Genomic DNA, 26,298 nt, shown 5'->3' with positions numbered 1-26,298 from the left:
GGATGCAGGATGCACCAGCGTGCAGGTAAGGAATGTGGACGCAGTCGCAGATGCGAATGCACACCGCGATTTCTGACACATCGTTTGAGATGTATTCCGGGCTCAAGCTGATGATTCAGAAGAGATTCTAGTGTGCCATTGCTAAAGGCTCCCATACACTAGAGCGTTATATGTGTGATTTGGTCACTTTTTATGCGAATTCTGCATCAATCTCATAAAAAGCGTCTAAATCGCATGTATTTGACAGCAAGTCCAATGTGATGCATGGTTCCATGAACATCGTATTGGAGCCTGCGAGTGGCACCGCCGGAAGGAGAGACTTGTCGAATTGCTGCCAAGCCAGGCAGGCTTGGCTGCAATTGCATGCAATATATTGTATGTAAAAGGACTTATGGGGTCCTACCATGCGGGAGGTTCGCAGGGGGTGCAAGGGGGGATTGCGGGCAAGTTCTCTGCTCTGAGAAGTCACCTAGTGATTGACCAGCTAGATATACTGTACATAGATAATTGGTATGACCATTTCTAATGTATGTTCTGTTTTATATGTTTATGCTCTCACGGTTGTTGTTTTTTTTTTTTTATACGTTTTTTAAATTATCCCAGTTAACTGCAATTAGTTAATGGTAAAAGAGAAGCAGCGCTGGTACTACAATTAATACACAATCCTTAAATAGATTATAACGGTACTTTTATATAAGAAAATATTTAAAACATTGACAAATACATTTATAAAAATATATGGGTAAAAAAAAGGAGGAAGGGGGAGGGGGGGAATGAAATTCTCACTTTCTGCAATTAGTTAAGTGGAAGTTCTGGAGCAGAGTATTTTCTATGGAATGGATGTCATGGACAAGTGGTTGTGTTACATATTGCTCTCTACTGTTACAGCTTCTGTCCATACTTCCCTACTTTTGAAAACTAGTTTCACGGAGATTAGAATAGAATTTTGCAAAGTGCCCCAATGAGGGGGCATGTCATGCTCCTCCCAAAGGACATGTCTAGTTCCATATATGGAGAGATTGTGAAAAGAGATTGTGAATGTGGCACCTAGCAGCATGGATGTGTACTGCTACATCTGATGCTGCTTTCCCACTGCTGAAACGGGTCATTAGGAACGGGAGGCCCCGGAACCAAGCCACCGGACCGGACCCTGGGACCTACCTACGGGATCAAGATAGGTAAGTATCAGTGTGTTTGTGTAATGTATGTATTAAACTTTTATTTTTCTAATGTGTCAGTGTGTATTTATTTATTTATACCCAGCGGGCCCTTTAATGCCCCGCAGGCTGGGACTTGTGGTTCTCCAAGTCCCAGCTTGCGGGGGAGGCTTGCTGTGACTCATAGTTCCACAGTTTAAAACAATAGGTTTTCCATCTATTTTTTTACACAATGATCAGCCCGTGGCCACCGCACAGGGCCACCGGGGACAGCACCAGGCTTCAGCCTGGTCAGGTAAGTCCTGGAGGGGGGGGGACCCCTTTATTGGGGGGTCCCCACTCCCCCAGGACAGGCTGACTGGTCGGTAGGGTTAATGCTTTGGCCGCGGGACCTTATATAATAAGTGTCCCCCGGCTGTCGCATTAGCCTGCTGGCTGGTTGTGCCTGGGGCTGGTTTTTAAAATACGGGGGACCCCTACTCATTTTGTCCCCCGCATTTTGGGAACCAGCCCTGGCCCTTGAGCCTGGGGCTGGTTTTAAAAAATCAGTGAAGCCCTATTTGTCGGGTTTCCTGATTTTTTAATGCCAGCCCCGGCTCTTCAGCCTGGTGCTGGTTACGGCAGTGGGGGGGACCCCACACCATTTTTTTTTTAAACTAAATACCGTTTCAGAGGCATTCCCACTGCCTCAAAAATGGTATTTAACCTTGTAGGACTCTGCTTTTAAAATGGGTTGAAATACCGGTTATCTTTAACCGGTATTTCAACTCTGGCACTTTCCCACTGCAGCCTTAAATGGTAAATTGCACTGAAAAATCGGCAATTTACCATTTTAGCCCTGCAGTGGGAAAGGGGCATGAGAGGAATCTTTTAAAATGACTTTTATCCAAATGTAGGTGAGCCCCAAAGCAGTTAGTAAGAGCTACTATACTTGATAAAGTGCTGGGAAATGGTGCTGATGATTCAGTGTAAATGTATCTGTCTCTCATTCCTTTTTCCCCAAAAATGTAACAGTGTAATGTGGGCTAGGTGAGGGAGATTGCTAGACTAATGAGGGAGAGAGGGAGATTGCTGCTATTTCAGGAAGTCTCCTGCAGAATTCGGTCCTATAAGCAAATGTTTCACTTGTAACTTCCTGTATGGGTGTTTTAACCATGGCTAGAGTGTTGCTGTGTTATATACAAAGAAAATGTGATACTATGTATATAATTGCCATACAGACATTCTGATGGGTATCCCAAGCACAGATACAGTATTACTTTTTATAGCGTGCCATTGTGATAAGAAGACAACCTGTAACATTATGCTTCCCTAGTGCGATCATGTGAGCATGCCTTAACCTGTCAATTGCTTCTAAAGAGGCGTAATCAAGTCAATGGGGGCACCAGAACCCCTTTAGAAAACTGCACACAGTGATTACCTCAGCTGCAGGGAATCATTCAGCGTCACTCAGTGCACTGTGCTGTAACTTTGGATGATCAGAAATGGCTCTCAACACCCCTTGAAGCTAGAAGGCTCCTCTGAAAATAGTTCTGATCAAAGGCATGTAAGCATGTCATTTTCCAGTCTGTTTTATTCATGCTGTGCTAAGGAACAGATCTCCTGGAAACTCCTGTTCCATCTGCACAGGCTTGTTGATGGTGCTTGTTTCTTTTATCTTGGATGGCAAAATCTCAGAAGCTGAACATTTGTGATGTAAACATTTGCTTATTAAAAGTTCTAACAGTTCTTATATAACTTGTCACATTATATTAACCAATGGAATGGGGTCATTCCTGCAGTGTGCTATAGAACCGTACCTTCTTCAGCTCTGCTGCAATTTGTGAGGTATCCAGAGAACAGGCCAGGCTTGCCTACCCTCCTGGAAAAAATGGGGTCCCCCTCCCGGCCCCCCAGGAAGGTGGGCAATCCTCCCGCATTGGCCACGCTGCCCCTCTCACCCCCCTCCGTACTGGCCTAAATACCAGTTTCCGCCGGTCCGCAGTGAGGGACGGGGCGAATTGCGGTGTTTGCCTGCCATGGGGATGGGGCTTGATGATGTCCGTCTCATCCTGCCCCCTGGCATACTACTATTGGGTCTCCTCTCCGGGAGAAGCAAATGTCGGCAACTATGGAACAGGCTTTGTTCTAGATTAGTGGTTCTCAAACTTTTTTCTCTCCCGTACCCCTTGATTAGGCTTTTCATAAATGAATACCCCATTACGAGTGGAGTGGAAGTGAGCATTTATGTGTTTCCTTTTATTAAGGCGTAGCGGTGGAGTAACGTGCGGTCAGGAATTGACTTCTTCTGTGTCTTGCCGCTGGCTGTGTACAGTCTCTGAGGTTCCTGCTAACACCTGTAGGATTAATGCCGCTGCTTCCTCCACCTGTGTCAGAGCAAGGCAGATGATTGCTGATGTCTGAGGGCAGCACGGGTAGCTCCCAGTGGATTGCTGGCTGGATAAATGCATGAAGAAATGCTGATGATGCTGCAGACAGAACAGGAAGTGACACAACATTATTAGTCTCCATGGCAATAGGAGACATATTCTCTTCTTCTCCCGCCATTACCAATGTTATTTTCAAGTACCCCCAACCGGTCTGCAGCATACCCCCATGATATAGTTGATAAATGATTAGAGTCCTGCTGAAATTATACTGTAATGCACCATCCAGGGCACTATGAATATTACTGAGACGTGGTGTAGTCATGTAATAACTATAGGGTCATATAGCCCCTGTTTAGCCATTGAAATAAATGTCAGCTCAGCAGCGAGTCGTGGTGAATTTCACTCAGATTCCACAATAAATCTGAGCTGCTGAATATAAAAATTACTAAAAGGCATGTACTCTTAATGGGACTTATTCCGCGGAGGTACGAAGACTTTCCCAATATAATCAGTGGCGTAACTACCAGATTTGCGCAGAAATTTCGGCAGCGCCCCATCCAAGCAAAGTTGACCTCCCCAGTAAAGTAAACAACCCCACCCCTCCCTGTGCTTTACCCCTCCACACACCGCTTCTGTAGCAGGGACCTGCAGATCTTGTCTGCAGTGCCAGCTCCCCTTCTGGCTTCTGCTGCTATGAAAATGGACCATCACAAAATGTCCGCCCTCATACAGCAGACAGTTTTTGAGGATGTTAGAGAAGGCCACCACCGTCTGCTATATGGGGGCAGACATATTGTGATGGACAATTTTCATAGCAGCAGAAGCCTGGAGGGGCACCGGGACCGCAGACAAGTAAATCTGCGGGTCCCGATCACAGCACAGATGCGGCAGCGGCGTTACAATAGCCTTGCATACCCCCGGCGCCTGCACTTACACAGTGCCTCGCGACCACTGCGGGGTCTGCGGGGCTATTGGTACACCACTGAATGTAATAAAACAGCTCCATATCAGTTACAATGTATAAAATAAACAAATGCCTAAATTCTTGTCACAGTTTATCTAATGTAGTTACAGTATCCGCAGGCAGTTTGCAACTGCTAATAAATAGCATGCATGGAAATAAAGATTCACTCAGATTTGTACACATCTTTGTGGTCTGCCTGATTAGTTTAATAGCAGTCATCATCATCAACATCATCATCATCATCAAGCACTTGAATCCACCTATAATTGGAGCAAATGATATGCCTGGAAACAGGCATTAAATACTCTTCTGTCCAACTGTGGATAGCTCCCAATTCCATCATCACATCCTGATTCAGGTTAATAGATCTACAGTGTCTAGATAGACAGTCTATAGGTCTACCCCCAAAACATGCAAAATTCACATGCAATAGGTCTATTGGGTCAAAAACGTTGACAGAGTCAACAGGTCAACATGAAATATAACCACCGGTTCTCAGCCTTCTGAGACACCCGCTGGCAGCAGCACTATAGCCTCATCACACAAACTAACACCACCGGTCGCAGTATCGCTGATTAAGCCAACCCTATGGCAGTTTTGCTGTCTATGACAGTGCAGCTGCGTCTTTAGATGCAGTCGCTGTCAGCATAGCAGTCACTTCATTGCATTTCTCTGCTTTCATTTGAATCTGCATCTAAGTGTTAACCATTGGGATGTGCGTGCAGTGCGACACAAGATGAAAGAAATATGAATACATTGATCCCAGCCAGTTAAACAAGCTCCTATTAATATGATGTCATTGTTCTACTTGCTTTCTGATGTTAAATATGTCGTGAGATTACTGTATAAAAATACAGACAACATTCTGTGCACATTCACCCTTTACTGGTCAGGACAACATCCAAAGCTATCCTATTTTTCAAAGCTACATTTGCTAATTGCTTACATTTCAACAGCAATCATTTTTAATGCATCTGCAGTTTCATTAATAACCTTTACCAAGCAGTCTATTTCCAGCAGTAGCTTGTGTGTATAAATGTGTTAGTGCTGATAACTGTGAGTCAGTAGGGGCCTAGGAGAAAGAATCGATGTTGCTAAATTCTTCAGGCAGTGTTTTATTCCTGCCACCTACGTAGAAACAGTTAGCATGGTGGTTATTGCGAGCAAAGGGCACAATTTATGTTTGTACGCAAATGCATACACAGCTGTATGTTTTTCTAGGTCACAGAACTGCTAAACCATGCAAGTGAAGCTGCCACCCAGGACAGAAGACGGACGCCCACCAGAACCATAGCTCAGTCCTCTGCATTGCATCCTCATATGCTGCACCAATGCAATATAGAGAAACATCGGCTCATATGGGTTGACGTATGGCTACGCAGACTGGCTGAGGCAGTAGTGAGGCTATTGCCATGTTTCTCTATGTACGTGATCACAGCTGAAGGCAGATACAAGCCATTACACCAAACCTCCCAACTGATGTGAAATAGGGACACTCGCGCGACGGAGCGCCCGGTCTATGCTAATGAGTCAATCACATATTAACTACCACAAAGGTCCCTTCCTGACAAATAAAATGCCAGTGCAAGCAGGGTCGCACAGGTACACCGGCGCATGCACAGTATGATCGGGGCACATGTGTAGTCTGCTGATAATCTCACTGTTGCAAAAACATCAGCTTTGCATACAAACGTGCTCAATTGAGTGCAGATTATCACCTGTTAGAATTAATATATAATGACATGTGGACAGACTTATCTTCAAATAGACAAGTGATCTTGCAGTGTGATATGTGCCTCCTGATCTTTACACTTTACTGCAATGACCGGCAAAAAGTGGCTGCACTTATATAAGTCTCCTAATTGCTAAAGTTTGTGCGTGCGTGCGTGTGTATCTCTCTGAAAGATATAATAAGATTGTGTGCAAACCTCCCAACATGACCCTCTCCAGGAGGGACAAAATGCTCTGCTTCTGGACTTCCCTCTGATACTGGTTTTACATTGCAAACCTGCATTCAACCCATTTTTGTAAACGTGTCTTAAAACGGGTCAAGAGCCAGTTAAACCCCTTTCATATTGCATGTTGTAAAAGGTATATTGCAGTTTCAATACTGTTTTTGTACCTTTCAGATTCAACCCGTTTCACCCATAGAAAGTCATACAATGTCATTTTAAATGTTTATTTCCTGCTTGTGGGTGGGGATCATGCAGGGAGATAACCTATCACCCTTGTGTGGTTATCATTTGTAGAAAATACAGTTTCTGAGCTGTTCAGACTGCAGGGGAAAAGGCTCAGAAACGTGTAGGATCCTGCTTTTAACACGTTTCAAAATACCGGTATTCTGTAACCGGTAAATTGACAATGGAGCTTTCACACTGCAGCTGTTCCCGTTTTAAAATGGTAAAAAAAACGGCACTATACCGTGTTAAAGCTGCAATGTGAAAGGGGTATTAATCTATCACCTGTGTTGAAGTAGCTTTCTTATTAATTACCCTGTTTAAAACAGGTGATGGTAATCATACATTAAGGCCCTTATTCTGGTTCACTCGCAAAGACAAATTCCTTCTCAAATGGACAAAACCATGTGCACTGCAGGGGGGCAGATGTAAAATGTGCAGAGAGAATTAGATTTGGGTGAGTTATTTTGTTTCTGTGCAGGGTAAATACTGGCTGCTTTATGTTTACACTGCAATTTAGATCTCACTTTGAAGTAAAACCCCACCTAAATCTAATTATCTCTGCACAAGTAGCATCTGCCCCACCTGCAGTGCACATGGTTTTGTCCATTTGAGAAGGAATTTCCTTTGGAGTGAACCAGATTAAGGGCCTAAGAGGGAAGTCCAGAAACAGAGCATTGTGTCCCTCCTGAAGAGGGTCATGTTGGGAGGTATGGTGTGGGTGTGGATGCAGGAAAGGACAGCCAATAATCATTGCTGCCCAGTATTGCACCCACAAAAACACAATCATGCATTGCAGGTGTAGTCACCATATAGGTGCTTCCAACACAACACACATGGGTATTCAACTCAACTGTGCAAGATAACAAGTCACCAGAACAGGTGTAGTGCTGCCCCAGTTGAGTGGTCTAAACTTCAAATGAGAGGAGTGACCTCAAAACAAATCAGTTGCACCCAAACGGAATGACCTACTGTTCTTTCTCACACTCCGCAAATAACCATTGCTTTTGCAATGGAGTGATTATTGGCAGACTGTGTGTGTGTGCTGCCATTGCACTGTGCATGCTCAAAGCTACCTTTATGATTGTGCTTGCAGTGAGAATTTAATCACAGAGGGATTGACAAGAAGGGACCATTTGTGGGAAGTAATGGGGAGTGGTTGCAAAAACACAGCTGTGTCATAGCCATTTCAGAGTGTGCATCTGCATTCAGCTACTATCATGTATGTAGAGAAACATGGCATCTGCATCACTACTGCTGAGGGCAGTTTGCGTAACCATATTTTGTATGTTCGGTCCCCCATGAGTTTGTACGGGAGAGCGATGTTTTGCGTCTGCGCTTGTGCAGACACGGTGCGTGTGGGAGCGGCAAACAGAGTGTTTACCCAACATTGCGGACGGGGGGCATAGGGCAGCGGACCGGGGGATTTCACTGGGCATTCCCATCACTAGATGTCAGCTGCCCACCCATTTCCTCTCCAGTGTGCATACAAATCTATGTGAACTGAGAGTAACTTAGATATGCGTGCACCCTCCCCATCATTCAATGGTCGGCCATTGACCGGTGTTAGGGTGTTAGGGGTTCCCCCATAGGCTGCGAATGGATGTTTATGTTAAACATCCATTTGCAGCTGTGCAGGTGAACCCGCTGTGGGGGGGTGGATGGTGTCTAGGTGAATTTGCAGCCTTGCGAGTCCACCAGAATAAGGGCCTTGATGTACCCTGTGCTTACTATAGGCTGAGAATGTGTACACCATTGCAAATGAAATTGCAATTGCTCCAGTGGGCGTTTCTTTTCATTTCAGGGCGGCAGCTTCATTTGCTAACATTAGCAATTATGTAGCCTAGAAAATCTATTTTGCTAAAGCATGTGCATAGAAAGATAAATTAGGCCCACACTCATACATTTATAGTTTAAAACACAATTTTAGATTTCTACAACTCAGAAGTGAGAGTAACAAGTGAAATTACTGGTACTTGTGTATTTTGGTGGCGCCCATCGCATCGCATACCATAAGGCATACGATGGTATGCGATGCGACGCGATATCGCGCGATGCTGTACAATGCCATACAATGCGATGCGACGCGATTAAACATTGTATAAGCACCCTAATGGGTGCTTACAATGTGAAATGCACCCCCCCACACCACCCCCCCACACCACTATAAACGTGAACCCGAAGCGTGGGGCAGCGGTAAGCGTCCTCCGACCTTTTCCTACCCCCACTATGCACGTCGGCGTGGAGTTGAGAATAGAAAGTGTGGTGAACGCAGAGAGCCACCGAGCCTGAAGCGTGGCGAGAGCGCAGCGAGCCCCACGAGGGGACGCGGATATCTGTGAAGCCCGCGAGGGGACTCCGATACCTGTGAAGGTATCCGAGTCCCCTCGCGGGGCTCGCTGCGCTCGCCACGCTTCGGGCACGGTGGCTCGCTGCGCTCGCCACACTTTCTATTCTCAACTCCACGCCGACGTGGATAGTGGGGGTATGAAAAGGTCGGAGGACGCGTACCGCCGCCGCTCGCCACGCTTCGGGTTCACGTTTAGAGTGGGGGGGTGGCGTGGGGGTGCATTTCACATTGTAAGCACCCATTAGGGTGCTTAAAAGCACCCTTTATGTTGCTTATACGATCTTTCATTGCATAGGGGGCAAAAATCGCGTCGCATCGCATGCCATGCGATGCGACGCGATTAAAACATTGCGCGATACACATCGGGGGCGCCGCTATAATACACAAGTACCAAATTACTGTTCTATTACATCTGTAAGGCATTAGAAATCTCATCTGTATACTGTCTTTGGGGTCCATTTACAAAGGAGATAGATAAAGTACTAGCCAATTAGCTTCTAAATGCCATTTTACTGGCTATGTTTGCAAAATTACAGATACAGTAGTAGCTGACTGGTTGTTACTTCATCTATCTCCATTTCAAGGCTAAATACATAGATCTCTTTGCCACTATTTATAGCTACTGGAATGTGAAACAGGAATACATTGTTGGGGTTTTGCACATGTGTAAACACATTTTATACAGTGGGACTGTTGCTGGTCGTGATGTTGCCCCCCCCCCCCCCCCCCCCCCCCTTCAACCGCCGTGCTGCCCTTCCCCGCCACCGCCGGTCCCTTCCTAATAATTTGTCAGCCTGAGGATTTATGGAAGCTCCTCATGGTGGTTGATCTACTCAGGACTGAATCAGAGGTGCATGCTATTCACATAAAATTGTAAAATCCCTGTGGGGTATGCATTACCCTGAATGTATGCATAATGGTGCTATAGCGTTTGGGCCTGATGGTATCAGATATGGAGATGTATGGTGTGTACAAACGGTGCAATTTGGTTGGTCAGCAATTTTGGCTTAATATCTCTCAGCAATATATTGCTCAGCGACCATATTGCTCAGTGTACCGCTTTCATCAGCGACCAGAGATTTTGGCTGGACGCTGGTGTATAGTGCATTGTGCACCAGCAACCAGCGATTTTTAGCCACAATCGAAGGAGAATGCTCCTGCGACCATTAAGGGCTGGCTGTGGGAGCGCTCTCCTAGCAATTTATAGCCCACAACACAAAGAAAACACTGGTGATATGGTCGCCCAACAACCAGCGATAATGGCTTAAATCACCCAGTGTGTACAGGGCTTAAAGCTATAAGCATTCCTGGGCAGGCACCTGAATTAAACTCAAACATATACTTATAGGCCCTTATTCAGATCTGATTGCAGTACAAATTTGTTCTCAAAATGGGCAAAACCATGTGCGCTGCAGGTGGGGCAGATGTAACATGTGCAGAGAGAGTTACATTTGAGTGGGGTGTTTTGAAACTGAAATCTAAATTGCAGAATAAAAATAATGCAGCCAGTATTTACCCTGCACAGAAACAAAATAACTCACACAAATCTAACTCTCTCTGCACATGTTAAATCTGCCCCACCTGGAGGGCACATGGTTTTGCCCATTTTGAGAACGAATTTGTTCTGCGATTAGATCTGAATAAGGGCCATTGTGCGTATGTTATGGGAGTCACGGGCATGTCAGTATTTAAATGTTGTGCTGCAGGAGAGTGCTAGATTGCACAGCTATGAATGGTGTAATGGTTAGCATTACTGCCTCACAGCACTGAGGTCATGGGTTCAATTCCCACCATGGCCCAGACCCTAACTGTGCGGAGTTTGTATAGTCTCCCCATACTTATGTTGGTTTCCTCCTACAATCCAAAAATCTACTGGTAGGGTAATTGACTTCCATCAAAAATAAATCATCACATCAATCAATCACATCCCGTTCTATCTGTAGAGGCTAGGGATATGTTAGATGCCCCTATCTTATTAAAAGAGATTGAAGAGGCTTTAGGCTCAATCCCAATAGGAAAAGCTCCTGGGTTAGATGGGATACCTCAGAAAGTATATAGGAAGTATAGTAGATTTTTCGCCCCCAACTTTCTGTCATTGTTTAATGAAAGTTATAAACTTAAGAAGCTTCCAACGTCAATGTCAGAGGCTCTTATAACTGTAATTTTAAAAAAGGATAAAGATCCTAAAGAAGTTGAGTCTTACAGACCTATTTCTTTGTTAACCAATGACGTGAAAGTACTGGCTAAAGTCCTCGCGAACAGGTTAAATCTGGCCCTACCTGACGTGATACATAGTAACCAAGCTGGCTTTATGCCGGGAAGGTCGACCACCTCTAATTTAAGAAGGCTATTTCTGCATATACAGGCCCATCGGGAGGGATTGCAGGAGGAGGCTGTAATCTCTCTCGATGCGGCCAAAGCATTTGATACTGTAGAATGGGCTTATCTATGGGAGGTAATGAAGTGGATCGGGATTGGACCCATATTCATTAATTGGACAAAGTTGTTATACCAGTCACCTACCGCGAGAGTGTCTGTTAATAATTATATCTCTGGTGGATTTGAAATAGCAAGGGGCACACGTCAGGGATGCCCGATGTCACCGGGCCTCTTCGCCTTGGCCATCGAACCGCTGGCATGCCTCATCAGGGATAGTACATCCTTACAGGGAATCAATATTGGGGCAAAAGAGGATCGAATTGCCTTGTATGCAGACGACCTGTTGTTGTTTGTACACAATCATCTGGAGGCTGTGCCAGTGGTGGTGGGGCTGGTCAGGAGGTTCGGTGGATATTCGGGCCTCAGAATTAACTGGAGCAAGTCTTGTATCCTCCCGATGGAAGGACCATGTCCACCAAGTATATCTGCTCCAACTTTATTAAAGTGGGTTACGGAATTTCAATACCTGGGTATTTGGGTATCCCGGGACACCAATAAGTTTATAACTTTAAACATACTTCCACAAATAGAATATATAAAGTCAAAGATCGAGCCGTGGGGTCGACTGCCACTGACAGTCACAGGCAGGGTTAATTTAGTAAAAATGGTGGTGCAGCCAAGAATATTCTACGTCCTACAGCATTCGCCTTTATACCTCCCTCGCCGTATATTTCGACAGATTGAGGGATTAATCTCCTCCCTAATTTGGGCCAATAGGAGACCTAGAATAAAATTGAAAACATTGATGCGAACAAAGGACGAGGGAGGCTTGGCGTTAACAAATTTCTGGCTGTACTACCTGATAGGACAATTGGTACATCTTAAACTGCTAATTCAAGAGGACTCTGGGGAAGGTAGCTATATAGAAATTATTAAGATCCTATCCTCAGGCCACACCCCTATTCAGTGCTTTCTCGGTGGTAATGTGAAACGTAGATGGCCCCCAATCATCCGACAGTTGATATATGTATGGAAACAAGTAGAAGAGTTATTAGAAACCAAGGGTATAGATCCTGAGACCCCACTTTTTAATGCTAGAGCTTTGTCAGAATTAAAGAAACTTCAAGGGGTTAGGATATGGAGAGAACAGGGTGTACAAACGTTAGGGCAGCTGTATGAGAATTCACAGTTCAAAACATTCCAATCTTTAAAACTTGAGTTCTCTCTCCCAAATAATTTTTTTTTTAGCTATATCCAAATACGCCATGCCTGTGATGTCCAATTTAGGAACACCACTCTAAGGCTGGAAACGTCCTCAACTAAAAAATTGTTAAAGAGATGCCCGAACAGACATCAGGTTGCTTATCTATATAGGGCTTTTAATCATGAAATCCAGAAAGATGAGCTACTGGACCTGAAATACAAGTGGGAACAAGATATAGGTCCTATATCTATGGAAGGGTGGCGTCAAGCTTTGAGCAATATTCGGTTAGCAACCTGCCAAGTACGGTTACAGCAAATTCAACTATATATTGTACACAGAACATATTTGACCACTGAATTATTGTGTAGGATCGGAGGCAGGGCTGACCCCAAGTGTCCGAAATGTTTGATAAACATAGGCTCATATTGGCATTTGATGTGGACATGTCCCAAGGTGGCGTCCTTCTGGGAAGCAGTGTTTAAAGAATTGATAGGTAGGGGTGTACCCAGAGAGTACTGTATACCATCAACTTGTGTATTGACTATATTTGACACAGTCCCAATTGATAACTTTCTGAAGCAATTCATAATTGTAGCTTGCTTGCTGGCTAAATCCTGTATAGCTAGGAAGTGGCTTGCTAAAGAAAGTCCTAACCTAGAGACTTGGAAGGCGCTGATGAACGAGACTATGGCGCATGAAAAATTTGTTTATTTAGCAAGAGGGTCAGAATCTACTTTTCATAGGATTTGGAAATATTGGAAGGTCTGAGTCCCTCCCTGCGGATTAATTAGTTTACGGACAGAATCTATGGTTGTCCCCTTGCTTCTTCTTCCTTATGTGATGTTTGGGAAGGATAACAGAATGGACATGAATCGGCTCTGTATTAGAGGGGTGGGTATGGGGGGAGGGGGGGTGGGAAGGGGGGTTTCTGCTGGTTTGAAGGTTTTCCTATTTTATTTTATTTTTTCCTTTTTATTTTTTTCTCTTATTATTATCCTTACTTTTTTAAGTTAGTTAGTTAGGATAAAGATTAGGTCATCTGCATTGAATCAATGAAGCCTTGTAACCAGGTTTAATCACTGCACACCCAGTGTAGTGAATCTCTAATTGGTAAATATTGAAACACTGGATAGTCACAATGGTGCTAAGTTCCGATAAAAGGGTTATTTCCTAAATTTGTAAATCCTCGGGCGAGTTCCCCCAGTCATCTCTATAAACACTTTACTAATAAATCACAAGAAACGTTAATTACTTTATAAGCACTCCTAAACACCCTATCTAACTTAATTTTAAATCCGAATAGTAACTTAGAATATTACTAACCACATAGCAATGAACACTGAATAAGTGGTAAAAAACACATTGAATCATAAAGTAAATAAACAGTCAAAACACTGATAGAGTAACGTAACACAAGCTACTCTAGGAAAAAAAGGGAAAAGTGGAGCTGGTTGTGGTAGTATGAAAGGGCTGAACTCGCCGGATGATAAAATAACTAAGTGTAAATATATTCTCTCTAACTGAGCCTCTAAGCCGCCTCCTCAACTGTGGGGAGATGGAATTGGTAGAGAAATGTTAAGTTTATCTGTATAATGCAGACTAACCATGTGTTTTAAGATATATGTACCCCCTTCTCTGGGCATTTTTATTTTAAAATAAAAATAAAGTGGAAATTAAAAAATTAAAAAAAAAAAAATCATAAAATGAATGTATATGTGTGTACATGTGGTAGGCAATATGTGATTGATGTGAATGTTCAAATATTCTCTGTAAATGATTTACAATTTTGGAATATGCGTGCTCTACATAAATAACTAGTAATAATAATAATAATAATAATAATAATAATAATAATAATACATTGGGATCTGCTCTTTAGGGCATCTATCATTGGTAGCAATATCATATGATGGGACTAGTGCAGAGGTTCCCAATCTTTTTTGATTCACGGCACCCTAGAGAATCAGAATTTTTTTCACGGCACCCCTAGGTCCAAAAAATAATAATTAGATTGGGTTTCTATACGATTCTTAGCAGCAGTTATGTGGTAAAGGGCAGGATTTGCTTCTGTTCGTACACATTCTATGATTGGCAGCCACCAGCACTGGTTTTGCTCCTAAATAATTAACCATTAATAATTTGAGTTGGTCCTGGACCACCAAGCCGCGGCACCCCTGCATGTGTCCCGAGGCACCCCAGGGAGCCACGGCACACAGTTTGGGAACCACTGGACTAGTGGCTTATGTGGTAGACCCTGCAGCAGCTTGGGGGAGCGGTGCCAGTGGGGTCTGTGGTGGGCGCCGCTGGCTGAGCTGACAGGTGACGCAGGCAGCAGTGAGTGCTGAGCTGGTCCCGCCCTGTACATATCTAATGAGCGAGGACCCAGTGCAGTGCATATTGAATGAGCGGGTACCCGCCCCATGCATATGTAATGAGTGGGTCCCGCTCATTACATATGCACAGGACGGGGATCTGCTCTTTAAATATGAACTACACGGGGTCCTGGCTCATTAGATATGCACGGTGCGGGACCAGTTCAGCACTCACTGCTGCCTGGGTCACCTGTCAGCTCAGCCAGAGGCGCCCGTAGTCCATTGCCTCACCCCTTCTGGGGAGAAAAATTTCTAGCTATGCCACTGTGATGGACGGTTATCTATGGTTGTCACTTGGTATACTGGTCTCTGGGTCACATACCTGGATACCTAATACATAAACGGTACTTGTTTCCTAGCACGGCCACAACGATCTTGATCTGGGGCATCGCAGGTAAAAAATCGCATGCGATGCGACCGACGCGATGCCCGCGATTTCCCATAGGGAACAATGTAAAATGCCTCAATTTAACCAAATCAACATAGGGAACAATGTTAAATGGGCCAGAGACCCAAAAAAAAACCCCTCACCAGTGAAATGGCCCCCCAAAAATAGTTAACGCCACCCCACGATCAACGTGAACCCGAAGCGTGGCGAGCACAGCGAGCCCGCACGGGGCGGCGGTACGCGTCCTCCGACCTTTTCATACCCCCACTATCCACGTCGGCGTAGAGTTGAGAATAGATTAGTGTGACGAGCGCAGCGAGCCACCGAGCCCGAAGCGTGGCGAGCGCACGCGGATACCTTCACAGGTAAACGCGTCCCTTCGCGGGCTTCACAGGTATCCGCATCCACTCGCGGGGCTCGCTGCGCTCGCCACGCTTCGGGCTCGGTGGCTCGCCACACTAATCTATTCTCAACTCCACGCCGACGTGGATAGTGGGGGTATGAAAAGGTCGGAGGACGCGTACCGCCGCCCCTCGCAGGCTCGCTGCGCTCGCCACGCTTCGGGTTCACGTTGATCGTGGGGTGGCGTTAACTATTTTTGGGGGGCCATTTCACTGGTCAGGGGGGTTTTTTGAAGTCTCTGGCCCATTTAACATTGTTCCCTATGTTGATTTGGGTAAATTAAGGCATTTTACATTGTTCCCTATGGGAAATCGCGGGCATCGCGTCGGTACCATCTTATGCTTATTTTGGCCGCATACGATGCGACCGACACGATTTTGACTTTTTCAATGCATTTCAATGGGAAATCGCTGGCATCGCGTCGGTCGCATCGCAGACCATTAAAAATTACCCGCGATGCCCGCGATTGTGGCCGTGCTAGGAAACAAGTACCACATAAACTATACATGTTTTACATGTTATGCACATAACACAGTTAGTTCTATGTTGATAATAACCTACAGTAACACTAACTTGCTGACGATTCCTATGGTTTCCCCCCCACACACAAACACCTTGTTTCCTAATGGAAAAATAAGTATGTTACCTAGAGCCTTACGCAGGTGTGGAACCACTTAGCAGAAAATCATTCCGCACATAGATATGACCTAGTGACACTGACATACATTGTCTCACTACAGGAGGTACAATTACCTAGTATACTATAGTATAATTGTAGCGGAGCATGAGGAAAATCCTGAGATGTTAGTACAAGATGTGAAGTGCCAATGCCAATTACTCACCCAGCGGGCATACCACTTACCACACATTGTACAGAAGGTTCCGATTGATCAACTGAAATGAAAGAAATAACGATGTTACTTTTCTCATTGCACTGGCATGATGGAGAATAGGAAATGGATACATCGAGGCTTTTAGTGAAAGAATTATTGGTAAATTCAGGATGGTTTGAGCAATGTTCTTTTGAGTCCACAGTAGTAGGATATTCCTCTGGTGTAGCAGGAAGAGCCAGCATCCGGCTTTATGTTCTCTAGTCATTCTAAACAGTAGTAAAATGCACAGCAATGGGGAATAATTGGATATGTACTCTATAATCAGTGGCGTTGAGAGGGGGCGGGTACTCTTTACCCAGTCCCGGGTCTGATGGAGGGCCCCGGGTCCCATGCCCCCCTTCACCTCTCCATAGAGCCGGACAGTGGGAGTAGAGAGGTTTCAGCATTTGTGTGTGTGTTTGTGGGTGTAAAGTTGGCTATGAGACTAGCCAGTACCTCCCCAGCCATTGACCTCACCGCACCTCACTAGTAAGAACCCTAAAAAGATGCCGCTGTAATTACCTGTGTTGCATTGTCAGCCACATTTTTCATTTCCTCATTGATTGATCAAAAACTATTGTTAACCTGTATAAATAATCAGCAGGTAATTTACCTTTTTGCCTGCAATTATTTATTTGAGTCCAATTACTGTAGTTTAGTTACAGCAGCTAACAGTCTGCCTTTCCCCTCAGCTTAATATTGCTGGATGGGTTGATGACCTGGCCAATTAGCTGCTACACACTGTATAATCTAGTTTTAACATCACTTGGAAGGGCTGCCCTGCACAGTTGTTTAATATCTGCTCAATTACTTTGTAACATATTCAATTAGATCCAGCTCCTCTCTGAGCTTTTCAGAATCTTTCCTAAATCCTTACCCAAATTGTGTGTGTGTGTGTGTGTGTGTGTGTGTGTGTGTGTGTGTGTGTGTGTGTGGTTTATGAATATTTGACTGTTATTCAATGTCACTTGTTAACGGCTTAATGCAGAGATCGTTGCATGCCAGTGTGCCTAGCGGAATCTATGCAGTTTGGTTCTGAACATACAGCGGTTTATTTACTAAGATGGGAGTTCTATTGAATATGGAATGTTCTATTGGCAACCAATCAGAATCTACTTCTTATTTAATTATGTTTTTTGGGCACCTCAAGGCAACTAATTTCTGGGGACCCCTAACAATTAAATTATGAGTAACATATGCTAATGATATTATTAAAAAGTATAATGTGTATAAACAGTACTCCCTGTTCCACAAATGTGTTAAACACACTGGAGTGCCCTCATGTTAATATAAAACAAAGCAATCCTAGTTCACCTAGGCTACTATGACACACACACCGGTGATGTAGCTATGTGTAGTCATCTCTCAGTGTATCCCCCTCCAGATGTGGCCCTACTGTGTTAATCCAGCTCTAGCAGCAATCAAGGGCAGTTCTAGAGCTGGACAGAAGCTATTGTGTGGCATCTGTACAGCCCACTCTACCCTCTCACTGGCACATGTCACCTCTGGACTAAGTTGCCTATGTGCACCGCACACCTTGTACCCATCATAGATACGTCCAGGGTGGCAACTTAGGTGAAGACAAAGATACTCTGTCAGTACCTGTATATTATATATAAAGGAAAAAATTCCTATTGTATTATTATATGGGGTTATTTTATAATGCAAAACATCCAACGGTGAATGCAATTTTTGCAAACCAAGCATATTTTTACAAGACATAACCTGGTTGTGTGTAAGTGTATCTGATGTGCACCTGACACGTATGCTACTGCTGCAGATGCCCCCTTGTGTTCCATTCCCTTCGTTCTCTTCCATGCGAAAATATATTTTCACCATAGTCCACAAATCAATTCCCTATTTCATTATTTAATCTTATTTCTTCATCAGTCTGAGTGTAAATATTGTTTCACACACATCATAATACAGAGCAAATGGTACTGTGGTTCTTATTCTGGTTCACTCCCAGAGGCAAATTCCTTCTCAAATGGACAAAACCATGCGCACTGCGTGGGGGGGGCAGATGTAGCATGTGCAGATAGCATTAGATTTGGGTGAGTTATTTTGTTTCTGTGCAGGAAAAATAGTGACTGCTTTATTTTTACACTGCAATATAGATCTCACTTTGAAGTGAAGCCCCACCCAAATCTAATTCTCTCTGCATATGTTACATCTGCCCCACCTGCAGTGCACATGGCTTTGTCCATTTGAGAAGGGATTTCTCTTTGCGAGTGAACCAGAATAAGGGCCTGTATGTATGTGATTATACAGTATAAATTCCCTATGAATTGCAAGAACTGCTTTTCTATTGACTTTCTAACAGATTTCTTCTGTTTTAGGTCTGGGTTTAAGAACTCACCACTGACCACAATAGATAGTCAATGACTTTGAAACATCTTTCAACTCAATTATGAAAGGATTATCAAGCAGCCGCAGCCATCATCATGGGGTTGTCTGCGATTCAGTATGTGAACCCCTGCCTCACCACACAGATAGAAAGCCATATTTGATGAGTCCGGTAGATCCTCATCCTGCGGATCACCCTTACTATGCTCAAAGGAACTCGTACCCAGTAGAGTGCATGATGCCCTATGGGGATCAGATTGCCAGCAGTACCTTTCCTAGAAGACATTACAGTTCCCACCATGATCTTAAAGATGAGTGTGCATTAGTGCCCCACATTAGTGGCACAGTTGGAAAAAGTAGTCGACCTCCTGCCAACATCTTGGACCAGTTTGAAAGACAAATCCCTATAAATCGGGATGGCTATCACACCTTGCAATACAAAAGGAGCGCTGTAGAGCACCGCAGTGACAGCCCAGGTAGGATACGTCATTTAGTCCACTCTGTCCAGAAACTCTTCACAAAGTCACATTCTCTTGAGGGTCCAATGAAAGGAAACACCAATGGAAACAAAGCCAGTCCAGATGAGATGCAAACTGTGAGGTATGGCAAGCGCAGTAAAAGCAAAGAGAGGAGAGCTGAGATCAAAGCTAGAGCTAACATTGCAGGTTGGTGGGGTTCCCAGGATAACTTAGACAATGATGTCTGCATCTACCATGGTCCCACCGCTGTCATGACTATGGGGAGGTGTCCTGACCGCTCTGCCTCTCAGTACTTTATGGAAGCTTACAATACCCTTAGTGAACATGCATTAAAGTCATCAAGAAGCAATAACGATGTGAAATGCAACACTTGTACAAATTTACCTGTGAGTTTACCTGTAAATTTGGACAGCCAGATGTTAAAGAAAAGTTCTTGGGCATCTTCACTGACTGTAAGCAGGGCACGGGAAGTGTACCAGAAACCTACTGTAAACATGGACCAAGCGCTGGGGAAGTCTGACTCATGTCATCAGGAGCGGTCATTTCAGTACCTGCAGGTATGCCAACAGTCATATTCTGTGTGCAGTTTATCAGTCAGCGGTTGTGTATTGTGGCATGTGTGTCTGGTTTAGCTGTTTGTGTGTGATTAGTACAGGTTGAGTATCCCTTATCCAAAATGCTTGGGACCAGGAGAAATTTGGATAACGGATTATTCCGTATTTTGGAATATTTTAATATTTCAATGATGTATTTTGAAGTATCTTGCATTTATGCTGTATAAACACATCAACCATATGAAATACACACACATATATTTTATTTGGATGGATTAATAGAATGGTATATCGCGCATCCAGCAGCCAGTAGCCTAATATTCCAAAATAAGGTCCCTCTAAACCTTCACCAACACCACAAGAAAAATAGGAATCAGACTTATCCGGCGCTTGGAATCCTGATTTCACCTGGATCTCTCCGGTGACAGTTCACATAGAAATGAGAAAAAATGTATGCAATAGTGAAGTACGTTATTTTAAAGCACTCCTTAATTTAATACATTTCCCATTAAAACACGACATAAAAACATGTAAAAAATCTCAAATACACAAAATATACAGCACTGCTTTAAAGTGCATGGGCAGAATCCTAAATGAGTAGGTACTGAGAATTACCGGGTGAGTGGGAACTGATAAGTGAACAGTTCCAAAACAGCTTATGTGTACAGTCCTATGGAGTATATCAGCTGGGCTCCAGGTCCTGTCATGATCTCCCGAATTTCAGCGCGTTTCTTCCTCTTAACGGAGGACTTTTTCAAGGTGTCAACCTTGAAAAAGTCCTCCGTTAAGAGGAAGAAACGCGTTGGTGTTTATGCATATGGATTGATGAGACGGACTGAAATTCGGGAGATCGTGACAGGACCTGGAGCCCAGCTGATATACTCCATAGGACTGTACACATAAGCTGTTTTGGAACTGTTCACTTATCAGTTCCCACTCACCCGGTAATTCTCAGTACCTACTCATTTAGGATTCTGCCCATGCACTTTAAAGCAGTGCTGTATATTTTGTGTATTTGAGATTTTTTACATGTTTTTATATCGTGTTTTAATGGGAAATCTATTAAATTAAGTAGTGCTTTAAAATAACGTACTTCACTATTGCATACATTTTTTCTCATTTCTATGTGAACTGTCACCGGAGAGATCCAGGTGAAATCAGGATTCCAAGCGCCGGATAAGTCTGACACATATATTTTATTTGCTCAAAAAACAAGGTTTCAAAAAATGAAACAAAATTTGTGTACTCTCTCAGTTTCTTAAGTTTAATGCCAAGCAATCATTTTCTTTTACATATATAGTGCCAGTTACATATCATGTCCCCAATACTGCTGTTACAGATGTCCCCAGTAAGTTTTTAGCAAAAAAATATTTTTTTTCCACTTTCTGGAATGTATGGTTTTCGGAATAATTTGGATAATGGATTTTCGGATACGGGATACTCAACCTGTAGTAGTATTAGTAGTAGTATGAGTAGTAGTAGTGGTATTGGTTTCAAATACAAATAAGTAAAGTGCTAATAATCTGTAGTATCTGAAGGCTATGACTGTTAATATTTGTTGTAGCCCATCATCGCACTTGCTATATGAAGCCATCAATGGATTAAAGCACATTATGGAAATTAATTGGTATTCAATTTGCAGAGTAATTCTCCATCATGATATGTTACAGCGTCTTCAAATGAATATTTTATGTTATATTACCGTTACATCCACATTAAATATATATGTGACTGTAGGATAATATTTGTGTTATTGTTTGCTGTTATAGCACAATATGCTGTCACCTATCTATGTTCTTTCCAATTTTCTGAGATGTCAAATTGAGGTTTGTAATGTTGGAGAAAAGGTCTAATACACATAACATTTTCTTTAAGTATGCTCCTTTTTAAGGATCATTGGGGGAGATGGATGGAGCTTAGGGCCCTTATTCAGGTTTGCTTAGTAAGCTGTAAACATCGCAGTTTACCGAGCACCTGAAACGCTGCCCCACTGCATACTTGCCCCCCTGCCACTGTTGAATCCCCTGTAACGAGAACACATCCTTTTGCATGGATAGCAGAGGACTGGATTGGAAATAGTTGAATGATTTCAACCTTTATTAGACTGAGCCTGAAGTATTTAGTACTGTTGTCAGGCTGCAGATCCAAATCCTCTACTATTCTGTCAGACTAGAGAAGTCTACCTACTGTACCACCATCACCAGCACATAGCCAAACCTCAGCATGCCACATCATGCACTGCTACCATGACAACGATACAAAGGAACAACTAAAGTTTATGAGAGGGGATGGAGTTATAATATGAGTGGCCAATCCCAGAGCATTTTTCAAGACCGGGATTTCGAGATTGAAAAATGCTCAGTCGACGGATTCTCAGGATACCTGGGATTAAGCCACCCTTAAATAAATTGACCCCCCCACCCTAAACCAGTTACCCAGCAGGTTTACTTACATGGGGCTGGCCAGTGGTGGTAGGCAGAAGCAGGACCCGGCAGGCAATTGGTGTGGCGGGCAGAGGTGTGGAGGGTGATGTGATGGGCAAAGAGGTGCTCTGGGCTAGGTCACGCTGCCCAGAGTGTCAAAGGGTTAGGCTGCAATAGGGGGGAATATTTAGTTATGCTGTGGGAACGGGGGGTTAGGTTAACAATAAGGGCCTACGGTTATCCTGTGGGGGGGTTAGGTGTAGGTGGCAGGGTACAGGGGTTAGGGTTAGGCACCAGTGGGTAGGATTAGGTTCAGGCTATGCTTACAGAGCCCCTGTCGTGGCATGGAATTCTGGTGTCTATCTGTTCACAGCAATGTCACTGCTCTTCCAATGAAGCTCTGCGGCGCACATCCATGTCCTACCCTCCAACATGGCCCATTCCATTAGGTACAAAATTATCTGTTCCTGGACTTCCGTGCCAGTGGTAGTTACAGAGGTGGGACTCCAGCACAGTCCAAAATTCAAAGAGGGGGAGTCACACAAACTGCCGGTGAGTCCAGGACAGTGATGTTTGGGGTGATATTAGGTGTGGCTCCCCTTTTTGAATATTGGACTGTGCTTGAGCCCCAACTCTGCAACTGCCACTGGTAAGGAAGTCCAGAAACAGAGCACTTTGTACCTTATGGAACTGGCCATGTTGGAGGGTATGCCATGTTGTTATTATAGAGATCCGATGGCAGTTTGATGATATGATAAATGATGGTGTAGGTGGAATTCATATTGCAGTGTGTTTTTTTGTAGGGTGTTCCTCGTCAGGCAGCAGAAAGACTATACTCAGCCCTGCTTTTTGTAAATTACCTTTTCAGAGTCATTCACTGCAGTGGAGCAGGCTAGGATGCCAGAAGCTGTCATTCATCGGTATTGTTCAAACAGTTTATATAACGTAGCCCTTAGTCCTGTAAGAGAAGCTATAAATATGAGCATTGTATCGCTTTCAACTATAAAGCAGAGAGGAGTTTAATAGAAATGAATATATCTCTTGCTGTTCGGTTCATAATGGTTCACTACTAGTCCCACACCCTAGAGGGCACTGTTCTATATCTAGCACTGCTGAGAAGATAACGAGCCTGATTTAGCTGTATGCAAGTTGGTTACGGTATAGTGGGTTGACAATGTCTAGGTCGACAGTCACTAGGTCACTAATGGTCAACAGTGACTAGGTTGACACCTGAAAATGGTCGACTTTGTCAAAAGGTTGACACACACTTAAAGTCGACATGGACAAAGGTTGATACAGTGGGGATGCCACTATTGTGAGCCACACCCCATTTTCATCACTGTGCTGTTGATCATGTTCCCCTCTCCATCTGTATCTGTGAATAGACACTGAGGGCCAGATGCCTCAAGCTTCAAAAAGTGATAAAGTGGAGAGTGATAAACAGCCAGACACACATATCCTACCTGTCATGTTACAGGCTGATTGGCTGGTTGTTTATCACTCTCCACTTTATAACTTTTTGAAGCTTGATACATCTGGTCCTGAGAGAGAGAGAGAGAGAGAGAGAGAGAGAGAGAGAGAGAGAGAGAGAGAGAGAGAGAGAGAGAGAGAGAGAGAGAAGGAGACCACTACGGAGCATTGCTGGAGTTTGGACACGGGTGCACACTACATAGGGGCTAAAAATGATGGGGGGTTTTGCTACAGGGGTTCACATTATTTTAGGTGACTGGAGCCTACAGGCAAGCATCCTGTGAGCTCTGTAGGAGTTGGAGCTTTCACTGCAGGCTGGGGGTGGGTTGCTGAACGCTGACCAAAGCAGCTCACATAGCAGGTGTGGGGTTGTAGGCTGGTTAAAGAAGTACTCACTTCATGGAGTCGGATCTGAAGACTTATGTAGGTGATCAAAAATGCCTAGCACATCAGGGGACAGAGCTGCTGGGTGAGGAAGGTGAGGAGCAGATAGATGAGGCACTCTGCTAAAGTATGCAAGTCCCGGTCGATGCATGCTGTTTTGTGCAGGGCCGGTGTTAGGCTGTGTGGCACCCCTCTGCATATTGTAAATTTGCGCTCCCTCCTTCCCGTACCTTATAAAAGAGATGGCGCTCACTAGGGGCACAAAGTAGTTGTATTTCCTCACAAGGGTTGTGTTATCAAATTATGTAGCACAATCATATTCAAACTACACCGCATGTAATGCCACTGATTTACATTACACCACATACTAGTGTCCCTTATTAAGGTTAAAATACACAGTATAGACCATTATTCATGTTACTTCAGACAGTAGTACCCCTTACAAACATTATGCCACACAGATGATGCCATAGTGCCCTTTACACACATATTGCACCCAGTAGTAGTGTTCCTTATATATACTGACATCAGTAGTGGTGTCTTTTACATATAACGCCAACAGTAATGCTGCTTATTGACAGCCTTCTGTGTGCTACTCTGAGAATGCTGCCTGTGCTGTTGTCTTATATTTTAGACAGGAGCAGCAATTGAGACAGAGCTTGGAGAGCACATGTCCTGACCGGCACCTACCCTACTCCCCTCTCTAGCCCACCTGCCCAACTGTCCGCCATCTGCTGCTGTTGCAGTCGGCCACCCCTGCTAGTCACACCCTTAGGTAATGTCAAGTTTGCGTTCTATATAGTTGAATAAATATCCTGGTAGTGCATCAACTGGGCCAATAGAGAGGATGGGATTGTCCGGCAGTGATGGTAAGGGGTAGAGGGGGATTAGACTACCCCAACGGCAAACCATCCCAGAATCCCAGTGGCCCAATCCACCCCTGTTAATGATATTTGGCTTGATTCAGGGGGTTATTCAGCGTTCTCTGCAAAAGTGTGGAAGTCCCTATTTGCTTTCTGTCCTTGTGTTTCCCTCCTATAGCCCTATAGATTGCAGCAGGGCTCTCCTAGCTCCAAGTCTGTCTGTTGTCACCCAGTTTGTTTTATCAGTGTCTACTATTGTAAAGCGCAACGGAATCTGCTGCACTATATAAGAAACTGTAAGTAAATAAATAATAAATTTGCTGATTTCTGCATCTCTGCCTGCGCCAGAGACCACAGTTAAAGTTGTGACAGGGGCGGCGCGATGATGCGCAGCGTTGCAACACCAAGACGCAGCACACGCCTCTTTTTGGAATTGAAAACTTCTATTCCCTTTGTAAATTAATTAGTCTTAGGGGGTTATTCTGGGTGAATTCCCAGCCTTGCAAATCCACCAAACCCCACCCGGCGAATGAACGGCTGCGAATGGATGTTTAGCATAAAGATCCATTCGTATGCCGCGGGTAACCTCCCACATCTATTGATGGTCGCCGACCATCAAAAGATGTGGAAGGTACACGCATATAAAAGTGACTTTCAAGTCACTTCCATATGCGTGCCCGACGGATATGGGCGGGCAACTGACATCCGGTGATGCCCGGAAGACCAAATGAAAGTGAATAACCCCCTTAATGTATGTGATACTCAAGTTGTTGCACAACTAGTGACTTATGTATATATGACTATGTTATATTTCAAGTATTTAACCCCCTTTTTATGAATCCCAGGATTGTATCTGCTTTTGCATCCATGGCAGTAAATGCTGCTTTACATCTTTTGGTCAATAGGTGCTGTTTTTCATAGCTTTAGTACTTTTAAAGTATTGTAGTGTAGCAGCGTAGTTGTACAGCCAGGGGCAAAAAGGCCAGCAAAAATTGAAAATTGGCTTTATTTGCTTAGCCAGTGAAACCAAATCGGCAGGAGAAGCAACATACAGTACGTGCAACTACATAGCAGAGGTTGAGATTGACAATGGAGTGCAGTGGCATAGCCAGAACTTTGTGGGCCCAATAGCAACATTGTGAAGG

General features: G+C 44.1%; 1 protein-coding gene across 5 annotated transcripts in view; it reads left to right on the top strand.

Moving 5' to 3' along the window:
• Window positions 1-26,298, top strand: part of DLGAP1 (DLG associated protein 1) — a 519,677-nt gene that overhangs the window by 280,228 nt on the left and 213,151 nt on the right. For all 5 annotated transcript variants that reach the window (XM_083187577.1, XM_083187573.1, XM_083187574.1 and 2 more), the window contains one exon: window positions 18,974-20,016. In XM_083187577.1, coding sequence (XP_083043703.1) covers window positions 19,045-20,016 — 972 coding nt within the window. In that variant the 5' untranslated portion in view covers window positions 18,974-19,044. The remainder of the gene's footprint in view (window positions 1-18,973; window positions 20,017-26,298) is intronic.

The sequence above is a fragment of the Crinia signifera genome, chromosome 5 (genome assembly GCF_055691185.1).
Source record: "Crinia signifera chromosome 5, ASM5569118v1, whole genome shotgun sequence".
Lineage (NCBI taxonomy): Eukaryota > Metazoa > Chordata > Amphibia > Anura > Myobatrachidae > Crinia > Crinia signifera.
Note: the sequence above shows the minus strand (reverse complement) of the source record. Positions and strands in the feature narration are given on the sequence as shown.